Below are 22,149 nucleotides of genomic sequence, written 5' to 3' on the forward strand. Positions count from 1 at the left end.
GTATTACCAAGAATGCTATTTTTGTTTCAAGCCATACCAATAATCAACTCTACACCATGTTTTAAACAATGGCAAAAATATATAAGTAATTTTATTTGGCAAAGTAAGGAACCAAGAATTAAATATAAAAATATTCAGGATGCAAAGGAAAGAACGAGTTTCTTGTTGCCAAATTTACAATTGTATTTTGGAGCTGCCACATTGGTATGGATAAGGGAATGAGTGATGTTGAACAATTGTAGGATTTTGGACCTAGAAGGTTTTTACAGGAGATTTGGATGACATGGATATTTGTGGTATGATACGGGGGAAATGCATAAAGATTTTTCTCATCACTGTGTTAGAAGTCTTCTTTGGATATGGTCAAAATATAAAAGTTTATAGCAAATGTAACCCCTTTATGGTTGTCTCGAATTGAAGTTTTTACTAGAAAAGAAGTAAATATGCAAGAAAAAATGGCATACTTACACAGAATTACTGAATTTCCAAGATGACAAATGTGAACTTAAACCTATAAATGACTTAAAAGATACAGTTAAAAACTGGTTCCATTATTAACAACTTCTAGAAACGTTTAAAGCTGTTTACAAAAATACAGGTTTTACCACACAAATGCCAGATTGTGAGAGTAACTTAAGCACAAATGATGATAAACTGATTATTAAAATGTATAGATGTTACTGAAATGGGATACAGAAGATGATTTGGTTAAGTCTGCAATGATTAAATGGGATAGAAATGTTGGTAGAAACATACAGATCGAACAGTGGGAGAAACTGTGCAAGAAAGATTTAAAGTTCACAGCACATTATAACTTGAAGGAAATTATTATAAAATAATGTATAAATGGTATGTGACACTAAAACAATTGGCAAATGTATGTCTAACAGGTGCTGGAAATGCCAATAACAGGAGGGGTCTTTCTTTTATATGTGGAGGTGAAAAAAGGTAAATTCTTTTGGGACATGATATTAAAAGAAATACAAAAGATTCTGAAGACAACTGTGAAAAAACCTAATTCATGGGAGATGATATTCAAACTGTTCTTTATGTATATGACTAGTGCAGCAAGGACTCCAAATGCATAAAAATGGAGAGACAATAACATGCCAACAAAGCAGGGCCTGATTTTGAAAGTCACAGAATATTCAGAAATGGCAAAGCTAACATCTCTATTAAGGGATAATAATATGGACAACTTTTCAGAAAACCAGAAACCTTTTACAGAATACCTTTTGAAAATCTATTCCAACAGGGAAACAATATCAGGATTTGAAATCTAAAAGAAAACAGCAATATGTACTAGAACATTAATTTAAAAAAACTGGACTAATTTTTTAAAAAATTATATGTATGAATCTACAGTTAATTTTTAATCAAAGATGAGCAGGCTGGAAGTCATTGTAGGGTGTGTAATGAGTTGTATTTTGTTATGTTTTAACTGTTGTTGCTGGCGTCCATTTTTGTGTTTGCTTTTTCATGTGAGAAAAATTAAGCCACTTTTCAAAGAGTATTGTAATGTAAAATCTGGTTGACCTTATCAACTCAATCAAAGGGTTTGTTGGGTAAAAAATAGCACTGCAATTTATGAAATGCAAGAGAAAAGTATCACCTCAGTGTATCTACTCTTCAGAAAACTAATGAATATGCTAAGATTATTTGCCCCAAAGCTTTTATTATGTGCATGTACGGTAAGAAGCACTGATAATTTGATTAAAAGTAGAGCATGGAGTCATGAAACTCCAAAAGTAGGTTGAGCTGTGGGCTGACAACAGTAAATGCAGCCAAGACTTCCAAAAGTTGGACTGCAGTGCAGCACTTTGTTAAAAACAAAACCCCCCAAAAGCTGCCCCACACAGTAATTGGACATGTGGCTAAAACAAAACAAATTACAGTTTCCCCATATGCCCAAACCCAGAACATATTTTTTAAACCTACACTGAAGCCCACATTCAGTGTCATATGATCTTGCTTTAAGGAAGCCTAAAAGTTTGTATAATTATCTGCACAATCACTGAACAAAACATATGTTGCTTATAACAGGTGTAGCCTTCATATAGAAGATTATACACATTTATAAAAATTGTTTAATTGGATACCTGAATTTAGAACTGAATAGATTTAAGTGTTAAGGAATCCCTACCATGGCTTCCAATTGGGGGGGGGGGGGGAAGCTGGTGGTGGTGTTAGATTACCTTTTCTTCTGATGCAATTGTGAGTTTGTCACTTGATATTAAGCTGCACACTTGTTCTACGCCGAGATTCAGAAATTCCTCACTGAGTACCACCTCAGTGAAGTGCTGTTCTGTTTGGAGGGGGGAAAAAAACTGTCTTAACATTTACCACGACAACACAACCAGCAGCAATATAAGCAGGAGCAATATTAACCTCTTGTCTCATTCATTTAATTCATTTTTTCTCCCAGTGTGCACAGCTATTTGCTAAAACAAAAATTCATGTACATGAAGCACTTCCTATGTGACCTGCATACCACTTTGTCTTGAAGAATGCCACCTTTTCCAATTTTTGTCTCAGTAGTTTGCTTTGGTGCAGCAGTATTGCCTGCCCATCTCAAGATCAATTGCTGCTTTAGAGATTTTTTGCAATTGTTGAAACAAGCTTTTTGAAAACTGGGTGCCAAACCGTTTCACAAAGAAAAAGGTATGGTAGTATGTCCTTTTTATTATTTATGAATAAGAATTAATAAAACAGAAAAGAAAATGGAATCTCATAATTACAGTCAATTCTACTTATTATGAGCCTCACCCAAGAGGGGGGAATCCACCTGTGGAAGCAGCATGCGACTGCATCAGCAAATTTGCCCTCCCTGGGGCCCTGCCCCTGGTGTGAATCTGCTGGCATGCAGCCATCATGGCCCTTCCAGGCGACTAGATGAGGCACCAGATGTGGTGCCAGTGTCCGGGTGCCCCACTGCCAGCAAAGCGGACCAGGGAGGGAGCTGACATTAATCAACTTGCTCGTGGTCATTACTCATGTTACACCAGCTGCCAGACCTTGGACTTTATTCAGCCCAATAGGGGCTTCTCAGTGGTGGGGAGGCTTTTCACTTTTCAAACCTCCCAACACCACTAGGAAGTTTCCATGGGAGAGGCCTCTTGGATGGGGCTGAGAGGCAAGAAAAGTAAACATAATTATCTGTCTGGCTGTAAATACATCATTATTGATGTAAATTCTAATAATTCAAAACAGTTAAAAAAACCCAACTGATTAGTTACTTTTATAAATTTCTAGAATTTATCTCTCAAAATAAAAGTTATATTGGCATACTATTATCATCTTTCATAGTGCAATCAATCATTAAGAACATAAGAACTAGCCTGCTGGATCAGACCAGAGTCCATCTAGTCCAGCACTCTGCTACTCGCAGTGGCCCACCAGGTGCATTAAACTATTTCTACTTAATTTCCTTTTCAATCGAATAAATAGTATATCATGACGATTACTGATAATTTATATACATCATTTTAACGATATTTGCATTTCACCATTGTTCTTTTTTGTGAAATAATATAAATGATATGCTTCCCATTTATCTTGAAACTGACTGATCGCTTTTCACAGTTAGTTAATTTTGCCATTGCTGCATATTCCACTATTTTATTTTTCAGTTATCTTCACTTAGACATTCTCCTCTTTCCATTTTGTTGTGAGCATAATTCTAGCAGCTGTTATATGTAAAAACAGTTTTTTCTAGGATTTTTGGCATTTTGGGGTAAAATGCCTAATAACATACTCATGGTGATCATAGCAAATTTGACTTTCAAAATTTCCTGAATTTCTGCAAGTATTTATTTCCAAAATTTTATAACGTTTCTATACATCTACCACATATGGTAAAATGAATCATCCACTTCTTTATAGTTCCTAAATTTCACTGTATAATCCTTACACATCTTCTCACTATCCTCTGGAGAAACATACCACTGATAAAACATCCTGTACCAGTTTTCTCTTAATGTCTGTCTGGCTGTAAATTTTATATCTTGGGCAGTGCAATCTAGGGGAGGGCGGGGAGAGGCAATTTTACAGTGGCTGGGGACAGTGTAGCTGTGTTACCTCCAACAGTGATGTAGGTATAGATTTTTTATGGGGTGGATTCGGTGACTGAGAGCTTTCCGGCTGTTCTATTCCATGCATTATTTCAAGCAAGCCAGATACATAATGGGAGGGGTTTGAACCCGAGAACCCCCCCCCCTTACCTACATCCCTACCTCCAAAATGGAATAGGGAGATGCAGAGAAGATGAGAAAAACCAGAAAAAAACGTAAAACTTGCTGTTGTTTTCCAAATGGGCTATGCATGGTCTTTCAGTGGTGTAAGTTGCCAGAAGCTCAAGGGGATGTTCCCAGGTTGAAAGCCCTCAGGAAGCTAGTTAAAGTTGGCTCTGCTCCTGGAAACACCCCGGAACACCTCCATCAGTGCCAACATAGACTCCTGCAGCAGAGGAAAACGGCGTAATGGCAGTTTCTGCATTCAGGCCTTACGGAGGCATGCGGTGCTCCGCCGTCAGTGTCAATGCCTGACTTGACAAGGGTAGGTACCCCTCATGTCGTGTGGGCTGTCATACAAATGATGCTGGTGGCAGAGTCACACTGCTGCCCAGCAGTTACTAGGCACAATTTAAGGTTCTAGTTATCCCATGCAAAGCTCTTCATGGCCTCGGACCCTCATATCTGTGAGACTGCCCCTCCTGCTAGGCTCTACCACAACAGTATTACTCATCAGAGACTTCTACAGGTGCCAGCCTGAAAATGGGCAAAACCAATAACTGCCCATATAAATGCCGTCTCTATTGTGGCATGCACCTTGTGGAATGGACTGCCTGAGGAGGTCAGGGATGCACCCACAGAATTGTTCTTTTCTGTTCAGACAATAGACTTGCACTGGACTAAATGATTCACAAAGTTATTTAGATTAGGGACTGTGGTCTATACTATTGTGTACAACTTGTTGAAACCAGGATCCTACTATGGAGTTTTGCATCATTTCACGTGTCATATCAATGCTTATGCTTTGTTTCAGTTATGTTTTTAGACTTCTGGTTGGTTTTACGACCCTCATCTTGTTGCATTGTTTATTGAATATATCTGTTGACTGTATTGACGCTCTCTACATAATCTGCCTTGAGTCCAAGTAAGATCAGCATACGGTTGATAAAATAAGGGTCACTTAAGGTAACATAATAATGTATCCATAATGTATTTCCACTGACCTCTATGATACTAGTACAAATGATACTTAGCAAATCCAGGCACTCAGCAAATCCCCCTTTTTTCCATACCTCATCCAACACTTCCCCTTAGTCCATGTACCCAGGGTTGATGACAGCATACTGCAAAGTGAGGCAGATGCCAAGACCCAAGGCCTCTGGTGGAGCCAACTGCACTGCCCTCTACACCTGGCTGAACATGCTGTCAGAATCACTAGAAGAATGGTGTGCAGGCAGTGGTATTGTTCTGGTGGGTTTTCTGGGCTGCGAGGCTGTGGTCTGGTGGATCTTGTTCCTAATGTTTCGCCTGCATCTGTGGCTGGCATCTTCAGTGGTGTGTAACAGACTTCCCTCTGTGATACACTTCTGAAGATGCCAGCCACAGATGCAGGCGAAACGTTAGGAATAAGATCCACCAGACCACGGTCACACAGCCCAGAAAACCCACCAGAACCAGCTTTGTTTCAGTTATGTTTTTAGACTTCTGGTTGGTTTTACGACCCTCATCTTGTTGCATTGTTGAGTTTTATGACCCTTTGTTGGTTTTACGACCCTCATCTTGTTGAGCAACTGGAGGATGTATGCATGCATGGCTGGTGGGGAAAGGGCATGTGGGCAGAGTCTGAGGCACTTTCTGCCCCAAAGCAGTTAGCCCTGCATCTACCCTCACATACTGCTAGTATATTCTTTCAAGCCCCCAAAAATTATTATTCAGAAAAAATAAGGCTTCTATTGTGATCACTTGCTTCTTTAGCATTTAAGCTGGTTGCCTAGGAGATCCTTTCAACCATTTAACGCATCCTCTTTTGTCAGTAAAGAGATAGAACCAAATTTATTATTCTGAGTAATGTACCTGAGTGATCATCCAGGGCCCAAACTCAGTGGCTCACAGGCCCTTGCTGAGGAGAGGTTGCGTCCTCAAATAAAGGGGTTGTGTGCCAGGGGAAAAGTTGGTGATAGAGAGAAAGCCCTCACACTAAGCCTAGAGCCAGAAAATGCCATTGTGTTACTGATGAGGACGAAGGACATGGACAGCATTTCATATGATGATCTTCAGATCAATCTTGAGCTGCCTTGTCTTGGTTAAGGAGTCTAATATGTTAGTAGTATTCTGTGTGCCAAGATACCAAGTAAAGGAAAGCTCTCATCGCCTTTAAACAAGCTTTGCTGAAGTTTTAGGCACTGACAACATTTCTAAAGAATACTACCAGTATTCCTGACAAAAAAAAACTTTGAAATAAATATAATTACAGCTAGGAAAATCTCTGGCAATTTGGGGGGGGGGGTACTGATTTGGGAGGATTTGGAAGTAAATACCCATGTGGCTAATCTGACAAAGGCCTGTTAACCATCCCTTTTAGTTCACAGGTTAATTCATACTCTGCTCAGAGGTTGATCCTTTGCAATAGAATAGCCTTACTCATGTCAGGAAGGTGCCAAATTGTTACAGTCTGGGAAACTAAGGATGAACTTTAAGAGGACTTTTTACAGTTTTATAGACTTCTGCAAGATACATCAGCATTGACAAAATATGTGATTTTCTTTAAAACTGATGTGTATTTACTATGTTATTTTCAGATTGGAAGCCAATCTAAGTCGGTTACAAAAGAGAATCACGTTAAAAATTACTCAAATAAAATTATTACTTTTTTAAAAAAATTATTGTATAGAGTATTTATATAACAGTTACATACAATATATTTAATCAAACTATACATTTTCCCTTTTTTCCTCCCTCCTTCCCCCTTCTTTCTCAGTTATTCAAGCAAGCAGCAGGAAGTTCATTCTCCGTATTCTTTTCTCCCAAATGTCTTCATTAAATCCGGTTTCTCTCCTCCAGTTCTCAAACAGTGTCCATATCTTCATAGCATATTTTTGACATCATCTCAAAAATTTCTAACTGTATTTGTTCCCATACATATTCCAACCTGTGGCGAAATGGGCTTGCCTATGGTTTGCAGGCCCTATTTCGCTCTCAGCCCTCTCCCAGAGTTATCACCTTTTCCCTGGAGAGGGCTTCTCATTCCCAGGGTACGCTGCCACCACCTGGCCAGTTTTAGGACTGCCTGCTGGGAAGGGCCAGGACCTCCCAGTTTCCTCTTCCACTAGTGTGTCTGAACTGGGGGGGGGTGGGGAGCATACGCAGTACAGAGAATGGTACACTACCGGTAAAGATTAAGCGAAATTAGGTTTTAATAACAGTAGAAGATTTAAGAGAACTTTTCTGGCACGGCACCCAAATACAGCAAGGAACACAAATAAAAGAAAGGCAAACTGCAAGCCCTCTGGCCCTGTCACTATCACATACCCTGCCTACTAGTCGTTGCACAGCAGGGTAGGTCCTCGGCTTAAGCAGGTATTGTCTAGGAGGAGGCACACGGCTTGCAGGGAAAAGGCCGCTGCCTTCTCTCCCAGGCAGAGCCTCCCTCTTCCCAGAGCCCAGCAAGACAAAAAGAACCCAATCACACGGTTCAGTGAGAGGGTGCGAGAGTGGCAGCGTCGGGCCGGCTGCGTTGTCGCCGCCCCTGTAGTGGGGAATGCCGTGGGACCCCGTCCTACTTGGCGAGAGTAGCGCGCAGCAGATGGTAAGTGGGGAAACGACCAAAGTCATTATCTGCTCAGACTGACAATAACTCATCAGGGGTTCAGTTCTTTCACATCCCCTGAGCCTTTTAACTGGAGATTGAATCTGGAACTTTCTGCATGTAAAGAAAACCTGTACCCGACACAGCTGGTGAAAACTGGCGGTGACAAGATACAGGTCCCCTGGTGGAATTTTTCATTCAATCCCTGAGCTGAAAGAGGCAGGAGTAAAGCTGTTCTTAAAGATAGCCATCTTTGGATCCTAGTAATCCACCCACCTACCGTCCAGTGTGAGGTCTTCCATACCTGGGAAAGGTAGTTGATAGAGCAGCAGTGGAACAGCTACCAGGTTTCCTGGAGGAAACATCAGCAACTGACACAGTTCATCAAGAACTATTGGCCCACTGCCTTGACAACTTGAGTATACGTGGGACAGCCTTGCAGTGGCTAGTCTTGTTTCTCCAAGATTGGGGACAGAGAGTAGCTCAAGGGGAGAGGATGTTGTCCTTGCGCCCATTAGTGTGCAGAGTCCTTCAAAGGGCTATTTTCTTTTCAACACTGTTTAATATCTACATCTGTACCCTCTCGCTCAGCTGGTCTGGAGCTTCAGTTTGGGTTGTCACCTTCCCACCCCAGATCTTACAAATACAGAATCAATACAGTTTTATCCCGCTGCTATTAGCATACTTCCATAATTGCAAGTTCCATAAGGTCATAAGGTCAAATAGACAATGTCAGGAATAACTCATCTGCTCTACTTGCTATTTAAATTACACTTTCACAAACAAAAAACCCCCATAGTAACAAGGATAACTGCATAGCAACAGAAGCGATATCTCAAAAGCAGAATTAGTACTTGAGTTGTTGAAGTGCTTCATATTTAAAAGACTTCTTCAAGGAATTAGGAATTTTTATATGGACATGAAGCTGTTTTTATTATAATGCAAGAAGCATTTTTAGATTATTGTAACCTGCCCTGCAATGTATTTGAAGGGCAGGATAGAAATCAACTAAATGAATAAATAAATAATATTAAAGCAAGAAAGATGTTACATTTACAGATTAGCTATTGTCGATCTAAGGTGTCAAACTGCAGCCGGAGTTGTTTTACACATCAATCACAATACCAAAGCAAGTGTACAAACACTATAATTTCCACAGCTAGGCTAAAATACCCTGCTTACACACATGGGTCACATTTGTTCCAAGGGTACTGAAGAAGATCCTACAAACTCGAAGGCCTGTTCTCACAGCTGCTCTCTGCAACCCTCTACCCCCCCCCCCCCATGAACAAAATCCTGTGGAATCCTGATGAACAAAAAGCAATGAATTGTCGAAGGCTTTCACGGCCGGATTCAACTGTTTGTGGTGGGTTTTCTGAGCTGTGTGGCTGTGGTCTGGTAGATCTTGTTCCTAATGTTTCACCTTCATCTGTGGCTGGCATCTTCAGAAGTGTATCACAGAGAGAAGTCTGTTACACCGTGTCACAGTGTGTAACAGAATTCACAGTGCGTAACAGACTTTTCTCTGTGATACGCCTCTGAAGATGCCAGCCACAGATGCAGGCAAAACGTTAGGAAACGTTAGGAACAAGACCTACTACACCACGGCCATGCAGCCCAGAACCCACCACAACCAAAAAGAAAAGGGCTTGGGAAGCTGCAAATGAGAGGGGAAACTGGGAGAAACTGCACACACATCCTAACTCAGCTCAAGAGACATGTTCTGGAGTTCCATCCTTCACAGGGGAGTTTGAGCTTGATTTGGATTGGGACCATCAGCAGAAGTAGCTTAAGACCCTTCCCCAGAACTGATTTCCTGACTGCCAAGAGTTGTGGAGAGCTTCTATTTTTTTATCCTCAGAAAGACCAACGTAAGGAGGAAGAGTTTCCTTATTTACTAAGCAAGAGTGGCAAGACAACACTGTTCTAGGCATATTTATTTCTTACACGGAATTATGCTATGAGGTGCGGAGCATCACCAACATCCCTCTGCATCATACAACACCTAGGGTTCAGTCAAATTCTGCCAGCATTAAGAGAGTACCTTCTCCATGTCATCCTGACCATATAGCCAATAAACAACTGGCTTAAGTGAACTTCCTTCATCAACAGGAGGTACTCATTAAGGTACCCACTAAGGTAAAATCTTATTTATTTTTAATGTAATCATAGACAAGGATTTTTTTTAAAAAAATTAAATAAACAACCATAATTCCAGTGTGAGCTGATGCCAGAAAGTGGTTTACCAAACTCTGGATTAAGTCTACCCTGACCAGTACTCCAGCCAGCTTTCAATATAAGTCCTCTCAGTTGGGGTCTTATCAGTCTATTCTAACCAGTTTAAACTCTTGGATATAGTGTGAAGCAGGCAATTATAGTCAATTAGAGAAAGTTCCCTAAAAATCCTCTTCGGTACTAAAGTCACTAGCAAATTCTATACTATAGACAACCTAATATACACACATCAATATCCAAATAAATTCTCAAATTCAGACCAAATGTTGTAATGTTTCACATTTGTTTCTTATCTATTAAGGACAACTCTTTCTTTGACTGTAAGCAATTCTTTAGTGTGGGGCATAGCAACTGAAGAATTAGTCATTTAGCTATGCAAAAAGGCCCATAAGATCCAGAGCCTTTGTCATCTCAAGAGGTTTCAGGAACCACCTTGATACAGTGGATTAACATCCAGTACACATTAGAGTGTAAAATGAACTTGTCTAGGCCATTTTGAACCAAAATACCATTTTGGTTAGCAATTAATCAGACATACCAATTAACATAGTTATTAAGTTTGTTCTTGGCTGCTTACATCTCAAATTCTTATCCAAGTCTGATAACCCCAATTTAAAGAATCTACCAGATGTCCCATAATTAGAGAATATTTTTTGCATTTGCTGAAGAATCTAAAATATCCAGATTTAGCCCCAAAGACTGAAAAACTGCAGCTCCTCACACTATTGCTCCTGCAATGACCTGGGACAGTTTGAGCATGCACACAGACTTGATCCTCATAAGCATTTGGCTTTTCCATTGAAGCAGACTACTGGAGTTGTATTATGGGAATGGATCAACACATGTACAGATTATGGTATAAATTCAAGAGTGGAGATGTTTCCCAAAGTAGGAAGCCAAACACATAACAAAGCCTACAAAATTACATGAGAAACCTAACATGTTAACTGAAACAGAAGGATTGCATTAAGCCTTCCTTAAACTATACTGTCAAAGGTTTTCATGGCCAGAACGAACTGGTAATTGTGGTTTTCTATACCAGACCATGGCCAGACAATTCAGAAAACCCACAACAGCCACTTTGCTAAACTCTTTCCAACTATATCCAACACATCAACAAAATACAAATTCAAAAATAAAATTGTTGAAAGTTCTTGCTATATTTGGGAGGTAAGTAAATCACCAATAGCGTTTTTAAAATTACCATTTTGTACCATGTATACCCAAACTGCTCAGGCGCTACAACCTTGGCTCTAAAATGCCTGCAAGAAGGGGCAGACAAAATGGCTCTGGAAAAAGCCCTCACCCCTTCACATGATGGAGGGTCAGGGCTGGTCGTTCAAGGCTACTTTACTCCATTAGGCAAGGACAAGCCAATAGAAGCAGGCCTGGGAAGAGAGTAATGACGGCAGGCACCACACCACCTACACCTGACTGGTGATGGTGTCCTCAGCAGCTTGCTCGCCTCTTGCCCAGCCCAGAAGCCATGAGGCCAGGCAGGAGCAGACTAGGTCAGGCACCGTACTACTTGCTGTGGCCCAATACTGTCCTCTTTAGCCTGCTCCCAGCACAGGTAGAGTCTCAGAGAGGCAAATTCTGCCAAATCTTCCTGATGGCCTAAATGGCCAATCTGTTATAAGCCAACTCCAGCAAATGAATAAATGCTACTTCTTTGTTCTCTCTTGCTCCTTAATGTATCTTGTGAATGCTTGCAACAAAGGACAACTGCAAAACCAAAAGAATAAGCTAGGCTCTTCTACATCTCATATCCTTCATTTCCATCCTCTAAACCTAAAGGTTTGCTCGTCATTTCACCTCAGGAATATGCTGCAAGGTACTCCTCCCTCCCCAACACAAAAGGCAGTTATGGTTACACCAAACCCTATTTGAAGAGGATTTCTGGCTTGAAGGCAAACTAAATGGATAGAAGTAACCTTAGTTAGCCAGGGCTGAATATCCTAAATCAGGAAGTAGAGGAGGAAACCAGCTCACATGATGGAAGAAAGGAACATGGGAGCCTGCATAATGCTCTTCCCAGCCAAACCACAGGCTCCTTATGATACAACATGTCATTCATTCTTACTGAAAGGTTACTTCATGTCCTATTGCACAACTCAGCAATGTGAAATCTTTTTTAAAAAGTAAACGGTAAAACAAATGCTGTTTATTTAATCCAGTGACTCAAAAGTGAAAAAGTTGAAATAACTACATTATGCATTCTCCAAGAAAGGAAGTGACTTATGTTCAAAGTGCCACTTTTTAATCCTTTTTTTAAATGAACATTTTATCCATTTAACAGCAAAACTTCCAGAATGCATTTATGCATTTAACAAAGTAACTTTCAAAATGGGTTCAATATGGGTCAGAGCATTTAAGTACGACTTTCTTTCATTAGACATTAGAACTTTGGTCACATAAGGAAATGAAGTATACAAACAAAAACCACTACTTTTAAAACCTTGTATTGTCGAAGGCTTTCACGGCTGGATTCAACTGGTTCTGGTAGGTTTTCCGGGCTGTGTGTCCATGGTCTGGTGGATCTTGTTCCTAATATTTCGCTTCCATTTGTGGCTGGCATCTTCTGAGGTACGCCTCTGTGATATGCCTCTGAAGATGCCAGCCACAGATGCGAAACGTTAGGAACAAGATCCACCAGACCACAGCCACACAGCCTGGAAAACCCACCAGAACCATTTTAAAACCTTGTTCAGGTTTTAAAAGGTTAGGCACAATGAACATTTACAGTAAATAGATGTATGTTCTACCAGACACAGATGCGACTAGAGAACGTTAGAGTCATTCTTGCCTTTTCATAGATATTCTAGTACCGTAATAATGGCACATTTTGTCTGTAATTACTGCATTAACTTGCAGTAGTGCTCAATGTTTTAGATAGGACTAGAAAATCTTAGGCACCTAGTAGTAAGGACTCTTTATACAATGTTGCTGTCTAAAAATTTAATGTTTTTCAGTTATGGATTTGAAATATTTTAAGTTCTCCAGCTGTTTCATGAATTGCTTTTGTATTGGCATTATAACAGATGGGCAGTTTTCACTGGAACGTACAGATTTCCTACCCTCCTTGCTCCAGAACACTTCTCTGCCAGAAAACGTTACACAGCTGCTACCTTGGACAGTGTTAAAAGTGATACCCAAAATTTGATCAAGTTAACTTTTAGAATGGTGTTGCACTTGCCTGAATATATGTTGGCCTTGTTCAGTAGGTCTGTGCATGCATGCATATCAGCAAAAGCACGAATGCCTAGACAGTTGACAGGATGAAGCTGGGTTTCCAGAAAATCACAGCAACTCTTCTTTACATCCTGCAACTGCAACAAACTAGCTGCCGGGAGAAGTACCTACAATAACCAAAACTAGATGAGTACATGCAGTCAGTCAATTACCATTAATGCTATTGTGGATGAAAGAAAACATAGCACAAACACATTAGAAGTATTAGAAATCAAGGGAAAATATGACCAGTGGAGCTGTGCATTATGAAGTTGATGCCTTACGTTTATACCGTGTTGAGAAGCTTACAATTAGTCCAAGAGACAGAGCTTATAATGAACTTTCTGCCAAAGTTACAAAATAATCAATACTTCCGTTCATCTTGCATTTCCTTACTTCTCTTGCTCATTACCTGATTATACATTGCTCATTCTCTTGCTCATTACCTCATTACACATTGTTAGATAAATGGATAATCTGTTAGGAAATTCAAATCCACACTATGTCTAGTCTAGGTCTGTAATTCATTCTTCCTCATCAAGGGGATCTCTAGGTCATTTTGATCTGGAAAAACATATTAAGCATCTTGAATCAGGATGAAAGGAACATATGGGCAAGCTATGTATTAGCTGATTTTTCTATAGCATACATGCAACAGCAAAAACATACGCCAGGAAACAAAACAGATTGTTCATTGGAAATCTTTCCTTCTTCTCTTCCTTCACATTTTGTTTACCTTCACATTACATCCACTTAGTGCTACTTATGAAGGTGCATTAAAAGGCTTCAGAAATGAGTAGCCACCAGACCCCATATTCTTTTCAAAATCTGACTGCAATACATGTGTCACAGATGATCAGAACAGCTACTGCAATCTTTTCCTGATCAGACTGTACTGTATTTTGCCAAGACATTCACCAACAGGGTGACAGAGCCCCCCCCCCCAAATTAACATGGATGAGCTTCACATACAACATTTTTTCATAATTTGGGGTGCTTCTACATGAATCTACGATGTCTAAAATGTTCCACATAGAAAGATACACACCAGTATTTTCTGGAACCAGCTCAAGGTCAGAAATTTTCTAGGCTGAGCAAGAACAGTGAATCTAAGAGTCATCTTAATACACCAATCTTTTACACAGCACTGGTTCTCTCTCACAGTCACCCCACTTTTATGAATTGTAGCAGATATTTTGATACAACTAAGGCTCGCCATTTTCCATGTATATTTCAAAATGGGGGGAAAGGTTGAAGATTTTAAGAGAAATACATTGGGGTGGGGGAATAAGTCATTCGGTACTAGAATTCACTTTTCCTTACATTATTGAATTATAGAAGCTGCTTTCAAGTTCTCATGAGTTCAGAATACCAAACAGTGAACTGTAGCAATGCCTCAAGCTGAAACACATGCTGCTTGTCGTTCAAGAAAGCATGAGTCACGATAAACATCTGTAGTGGTGGGTGGGTGGCATTTGAGAAGACTAAAAATACATTTTGACATCTGTAACACAAAGCTAAAAGCTAACACTTTACATTTCACCTAGGAAAATTATCAGCACTCATTTATTTCAGAGGTACCAAATTGTCCCTAAAATCATTTACAAGGATCATGTGTAAATGTATCCTACAAATAAAGTCTTTTAGTGATGGGCTTATAGCCCTGCTTGAAGTCCAGGCATTGTTTATCCATCCAGAAACTGACCTGGCATACAACGTTCAAGCTTGTCTAACAATCCCTCCTCCCAATCTATTGTCCATAGGGGGCTGTTCCAGGTTACACTGTGTACTCAAGTCAATCTCCATGAACAAAATAAGCATGCAAGTTGGTATTTATAGATGTGTTTACCTTCTGAAGTCTGCCTAAAAAATATAAAATGAGCATTAATCCAAAAAAGATGCAATTCAATTTGTGTACATTTTTTTCTGGCAGGAATCACATGTTTAACACATGGGAGCTCTTAATAAATGCTAAGAAGTCATACAGGATGTTATACAAGAAGTCAGTTTCCCAGGTGCGTGTGTGTCTCCTTCCCACTTCTAGCTTCATACTGCAACCCTTCAGGGTCAAAAGCTATTTGGTTTGTACTTCTCGACTGCCTCAGACTTAAAAAAAATAACCTGGAAACAAGGGGGAGGCACAAGCTTAGCTAGAAGATCTTACAGCAGCTGACAGGCATCAGAAACTCCTGCCTCTTCTGTGAACGGTTATCTACAATATATTTCCCCCCTTTTAAAAAAGTACTCTGACATTCTTGCGAGCTACAAATCAGTAAGAGATTGGAGTAACTCAAAGCAGCCAATGACTGAACTAAATCAGAAGAAACGCTAGCAAAGCAGCAGAAAGGTCTGTGAAAGGTCAGTTCCAGGAAGGATAAACGAACTAGCTTTACTTTAAAAGATGAAATAGCCTGATTTTCATTTTCAGTTGCTTAATCCATATGGCAAGGGGTCAGCCCAGCCCAAGCATTAAAGCTTTTTGAAAAAAAAATCCTATCCAACACAATATTAGGCATTAGAAATCCTTATTGATGTAGATAAGAGTCACTGTGTAACAGCTTGAGACATTCTGCAGCATTTGTGAACATTTGGCCAAACAGTTTGTTAGAAATGCTACATGCTGTACCAGATAATGAGCTAAAAGATATTGCCAAGTCAAACCTAATGACAGGAAGCAGCAGGACTCAGTCTGCAGTGCAAGAGATCATCAGATCACTGGTATTACACACACAATTTATATATCTCAGTAAAGAAGCTATTTTTAGGGAACTGTATATAACAAAGCTGCTCAGGCACAAGGGGGTCCTAGCAATATGATAAAAAGTTTGGCCTGGCAAATGGGAAAGCGTGCCCTATGGCTTGCAAACCAGAGCAAGATCCAGAGATTTCTTTTTGAAAACAAGCATTTTCACTGCGTCAGTTGAAATGTTCTGATTTCCCTACCTGGAGCCAAATCTACCACTACCATCAAAATCCAGCCTAATACCCATTCTAATAGATGGCCCTAGTTCTTGCCATCTAATGCGTACTTCCTACTATTAAATTATCTCTTAACTTCCATGATAACACACACTAACAACTGCCTGCAGGACTTCATGCCAGGCTTGGTTGTCCAGCACAGAAATCACCATTTTTCAAGGTTTTCACAAGACAACAGTAGCCCCAGCAGCAAGGGCACAGCCAGCTTCTAATGAGAACAAAGCTCTTAAAAAGTACTTCACATCTGATGAATCTCAGTAATTTGTTACCAGGTTCTGTCCAAGTACCAGAAGTGGGACTTGTCACTGACTTACCTGGCATTGAAGCAAACCAATTGAATATTACACCATATAACATCAACTAGGAAACATGTTTTTCTGTTGCACAACCCATCAATGGACTATAGTCAAAATACGATGCAATTACTCTTACTTTCATAGGCCCTTTTCAGACATCAGTCTGGAGTTCGTTTGTGATGGGCGTGAACCTGTTTTGCTATTGCACCTGTACGCTTCCTTCCTTCCTCCCTTGGGCAGGCTCTCAGGACTGAAGATTTCTTTTATCTACCTTTAAAGGGTCATAACATTGTGATACTGGGACCATAATTTGAGTTTATTTCCTTCCCAGTAACAGGGATTCTCAGTCATGCTCCATCTTCAATTTCAGAACAGCCCACGATGGGAAAGGAGTGAACCCACCAATAAAAGGTAGGATTGAGACCATTCTGAACCAGCTGTTTGTACTATCTAAACTCAGCATCAAAAAAGGACACATTGGAACAGAGCAAAGAAGATTTTCAGTGTTATGTATTATCTCACTTCCATTACAACTAGATTGCTAGGGCAAGTACCAATGAATGTCATGTAATGACATTTAACACTTCAGCTGGTGGAATACTACTGGTGCTCAGCAGTTACACAGAAAGGTTAGCTAGGTGAGAAAACAGCACTTATACTGAAACCCAAGTCACCCAGATTCCTGAAGAGACTGGAATCCAGTTACCTTTCTGATTAGGAACAAGGAAATGTAACAGGAGCAACAGTTTGAATCCATTCTCAGCTAGTAGATTAATTAGATAAATCTAGTCACATTGCAACTACATTCCATAATCAGTTATGGCTACACAACTGTCATTAAAATGTGTTACTACTGCAGATTTTCAGCCACTGGCTGAAGACTGCAGTTACCAGAACTAGTTACTGAACTAGCAGTGTGGGTGGAGTGACAGGGATCAAAAATGGACATACAAAGGCATTTAACCTTATTCTTAGACAAGACCACCCTGCCTCTCCCTGCCCAATATTTTTTTTCACCTTCACAGATTTCAAGCTGCATTGCTGCCTGGCAGATTTGCCTAGGGACTACTCAGCCAAAAATCCCCTCATCACATCCTGAACATTAAACTCTTGTTTGCCTTGCGGCTTAAAGGCTCCAGTGAAATGGGGAAGTTGAATTGAGAAGACCAAGCGCCTTTATGATCATTTCCCTTTGCAAGCAAGCAACAGGCTATTTAATTTCCTTAAGCCTGAATTCCAGACCCACCCTCTAATCATCCAATATCTATGTTGTCCTCTTTGTTCTGATCTAACCCAAATTTGGATTGATATAATCTGTTGGAAAAAGATGACAGTCAAAGTGTGCTTGCATATTGTGTGGGCAGAAAAGTGCATGTTATGGCAAGTCCCACCCGAATTGGCAACATTTTTACATGGCCCCTACAGCAATCATTCCCAAACGCACACACAAGGCATCTGATATTGCAATCCCAAGTTACATCTATCTCAAAAAAAAATTATAATAGCCATGGTACCACAGATTTTTTTCCCAAAAAGACCAAGAAACTCTCTGGGGTTACATGGTCCACAAGGGGATGACAAGCAAAGTGCAGGGGAAATGACTCTTTGGATGTTGCATGACTGCTTCAAATGAGTTACACAGACAATAACTACCATGTAAAAGCAGCCTGAGATTACCTTCTCCACTTTTCTCCATTTGAAACTGTATTGGTGAGTTCAAGTAATTTTGGAACTTGAGCCAAAACAAACAAAACCCTGTCACACCAGACACTAAGCAGACATCAGCCATTTGCTCCTTCTACAAAACATGGCAGAGCAGCCCACATGAGCTTGTTTCTTGTGGTTACCGTTTGGACACGAACCTTCCCAGATGTGGCACATGAACAAATATTAATATCCAATTTATCCTGGCTACACCATGTTTCCATGACCCTTTCAAACAGTTGCATTTGATGCAAAAATTCTGCAAACTACAAAACAGAAGGAAATCTTGAGCTGTGAGCATCAATCATTATGAACTAGTCAAAGAAGTGCTAGATCACATGAATTCTATTAAAGTGCACATATCTCTCTTATGACTAATATACTAAAAATAAGTTTCATTACCCTCACGGAAAAAAAACAAAGATTGTTTTTTGTGTCATTATGCATACCATTACAAGATGAGCTGACAATCCTCCCACTCACCTGCACATTTTCTTCTGTAACCTGAATTTCAGCAGTGTAAACATATTCAATGAGCATCTTCAGGGTCCAGCCATCCACTTCTTTTATTCGAACTCTCTTTGCTTGACTTTCACTCATTTCACCTACGATATACATGGTTGTATAGTTCTGTTAATTTAGAGAGACATTGACATCAACTTATTTAATACACACAGGGGGCTTTATTGGATTCCAATGAAACTTAAGTTGCCTGTTTCCTCCCAGAGAAGAGAGAATACTCTACAGCACAATGCTATCTGGATTAGGATGCCACTCCTAAGAACACAGGTAGGCCCAATAAGAAGCAAGCAGAACTGGAAAGATGCTATGAATGCAAAAAGCACGCATCAAAATCCTGTACTATCCTGCTTTGGACTGCCTAAACCTTTTTGAAAAACATAGGTGCCAATATCAAACTCCTACACAGCCAGGATTTTTTTAGATCTAGAATTCTTAGCAATTATAGAACTCAACCTGTAACATCTATAAACAGCAAAAATAAGAAACAAACCAACATATCCTTAAGAATATAAGTACAACCATTACATGGCTCAAGGAAGTTTAATGCATTTTTATGCTGTGCCAGCTGAAACTGTCCTAGAAAATTCCACCAGCACATGAGGATTAATATTAGCAGCATTTTGACTCATCATCCCTCAAAACAACTTCACCTCTCTCCAGAAGAGACAGGAAACATGGCATGAGCTTGTGGAGGCTGGAACACTGATCATGAAGACCATCTGTAGCGCCAGCACAAATGTTTACTGAAAAGGATTCAGAACAGTTCCCAGCAGCAAAAAAGGTCAGAACCTTTCATAATACAGAAAGTTGTCTGATGTGTAGGACTTTGTTTAGGCCAGTGCAGAGAAGCCCACACCTAATCTTTCAAATACATTGCAAGACAGAGCCAGTTGCTTCCTATTTTATCCTTACAATGAAGTACCAGCAAGATGCTGGGATTATTTCAGCAACAGAAAGGCAGATAATCCACTCCAACAGTTCTCAGACATCTCTTTCTGAGCTGGCACCTAATTCCCCACACTCCATTTCTACCCGAGAACCCCCGTCACCTCAAGTTGTGACACTTCTGTCTGCCAAACCAACTGAGCACTGCCTCACAGCACACCACAGGCAGAGCAGAAAAGTGACAACAAGTTGAGGGGACACCAGAGTCATTAGGAAAATAATCTGCTATGCTCTCAGCCAGTCGCAGCAATCACAGCTTTGCCAATATTGACTATACTGGACGCTAAGAAAATAAGTCATATGACATATTTCCTCAAAAAATCACACAGCTGGCATGGTGCAGTGGTTAGAGTGTCAGGGTAGGATCTGAAAGACCAGGTGTGAATCTCTAATCTTCCTGGGTGTCCTTGGGCCACTCACTTTGCCTACCTACTGCACATAATAGTTCTTTCAAGGATAGAGTCAGGGTGGGGGACTAGGTTGTAAGCCATTTTGGCCTTCACCGGGGAGAAAAGCAGAGTATAAAAATCTCAAAACATACATACTGAAAACTCAAGCAGCACAGAAAGGTAAAGAGATGGGAGAGACTTTAAAAGTCAATAGTTTCCTAAGGAGAAGCTGTTCAGCATTTGTACGCTAAACACTGATGTCCACAAAAAGGAACTTGACCTAGAAGACAACTGGCCTTAAAAACTTGCAGAGCAAGTAGAGGCCAGTTGACATGAGAAACTTATGGTAAGACACATGGTCCAGTTGCCATATGAAGATATGCAAAGGTCAGTAAAAGGTGTATTCCAGCAATATGCCAAACACATCAAGCCCTTCATGACTATTAGAAGCATATCACTGTCAGCCTATAACTGTGGTTAACAGTGTCTCAATACTTCTTCCCTACTTTTTTATCACCCCGCTACAGTATTTTGACCTTCTCCACCTCAGTAATTCCCGGGAGGCATAGAACACCAACCAAACAATTTCGGTTCATAGCTTGAATGCACCAGAATGACCCCATCCACAGATAGAAATAGTTCACTTTATCGGTTTGTTCCGAGCTCTCCCGTTCGAGCGTATCCCACAACCATTTGTATTTCCTTTAATGTTATGTTTTGACCAAAACCTGGGGAATAGCTTGTCTCTTTCAAACCAGGGTATTTGTTTCAGTTTGCAACAAACTATTTTAAAAAGGCGTACCTGTAAACATGGCGTGGAAGTATGGACTGCAAGCCGCTAGCACAACTCTATGAGCTGCAATTTCCATATCTTCAGCTACTATTGTCACATCACACAGCAAGTTTTGACTGAGCCAGGAAAGAGCAGAAAAACAGAAGTTGCAAAAGAGTCAAAACACTCCACAAGATGGCAAACAGTAATTGTTCTTCTCAAGTCTTCTGGTTTGGGATGCTCCATTTATATTTCAGAAAGCACAACCATTACCCAGTTTGGTACAGGCTGGTGTCTGGGGACAAAGTGATTTTGCTAAAGCTCATTAACAAAGAATTCCCCTTACTTTGAGCCTTGTTAAAATAAGCAGAAGACAGCCAAAGCATTTACGCAGATCAACAAGGCATCTGACAATGCAATTCTATGTTACATTTATCTAAGTCTGTTGAAGATTGCATCATAAGATGTCTACTGTTCCCATTATCCCTTAGTACAGTGACATTACCGAGTCTGTACTTAATCCTAGCTTTATTTATTCCCTAAGAACCTGAGCTCCTCTTGATAATTCTTTATTGGAAAGCTCATGTAAAGTGTATTCTTTTAAGAAACCTCCCCCCCCCCCCGCTATAATTTTTAGGAAAATTTAAATATGTGCAATATTTTTTTCTATCAAACCTAAACTTATTTTACAGAGTTAACAAACAATACTTCATTTATAACCTGGCTTACAAAATTGGACTATTTAATATAACAACATCAAAATAATTATTTTTGTGCCTCTCCCCCCTCCCCTACAACTCCACTTTACATCTCTAGTTCAGTGTAATTTTTCTGGTCTTAAACTCACAAATGATACTCGCCTGCCTCACCTCTGAAGGTAAGGGTACAGGAAGCAGGACCCATAAGAAAGATTGTAACTGGCAGACTGTACTACATGGAAGGAGGCAGTCTTTTAAATACATTGGCCCCAAGCTGTTTAGGGCCTTACTGGTAAGAACCAGCACTTTGAGTTGTTCCCTAGAACCAGCACAGATTTTTTTGGAGAAGGATGAAACAATTCCCGAATCCTGAAAGCAGCTTGGCTTCTACATTTTGGTCCAACTGACGTTTCCAGATACTTCTCAAAGTCACATAGAACACATTACAGCAATCTGACTTGTATGTGATTAGTATCTGTATTACTATGATACAGCAGCTTTTGATGAAAAGCACTATGTGCTATAGAAATGTCAACTGACGGCCAGAATGCAGTGGCACTCCC

At 40.2% G+C, this 22,149-nt stretch overlaps 1 protein-coding gene across 3 annotated transcripts in view; it reads right to left on the bottom strand.

The window, feature by feature from the left end:
* The window catches only part of KLHL2 (kelch like family member 2), a 49,089-nt gene that overhangs the window by 21,584 nt on the left and 5,356 nt on the right, over positions 1 to 22,149 (bottom strand). For 2 of the 3 annotated variants that reach the window (XM_048509399.1, XM_048509400.1), the window contains exons 3-6: positions 20,919 to 21,025; positions 18,744 to 18,865; positions 13,247 to 13,409; positions 2,196 to 2,305 (exon numbers count right to left, since the gene is read on the bottom strand). In XM_048509399.1, coding sequence (XP_048365356.1) covers positions 2,196 to 2,305; positions 13,247 to 13,409; positions 18,744 to 18,865; positions 20,919 to 21,025 — 502 coding nt within the window. Of the gene's footprint in view, positions 1 to 2,195; positions 2,306 to 13,246; positions 13,410 to 18,743; positions 18,891 to 20,918; positions 21,026 to 22,149 lie in introns of those variants that run through there. The other variant, XM_048509401.1, reaches the window with a different exon arrangement.

The sequence above is a fragment of the Sphaerodactylus townsendi genome, linkage group LG10 (genome assembly GCF_021028975.2).
Source record: "Sphaerodactylus townsendi isolate TG3544 linkage group LG10, MPM_Stown_v2.3, whole genome shotgun sequence".
Classification (NCBI taxonomy): Eukaryota; Metazoa; Chordata; class Lepidosauria; order Squamata; family Sphaerodactylidae; genus Sphaerodactylus; species Sphaerodactylus townsendi.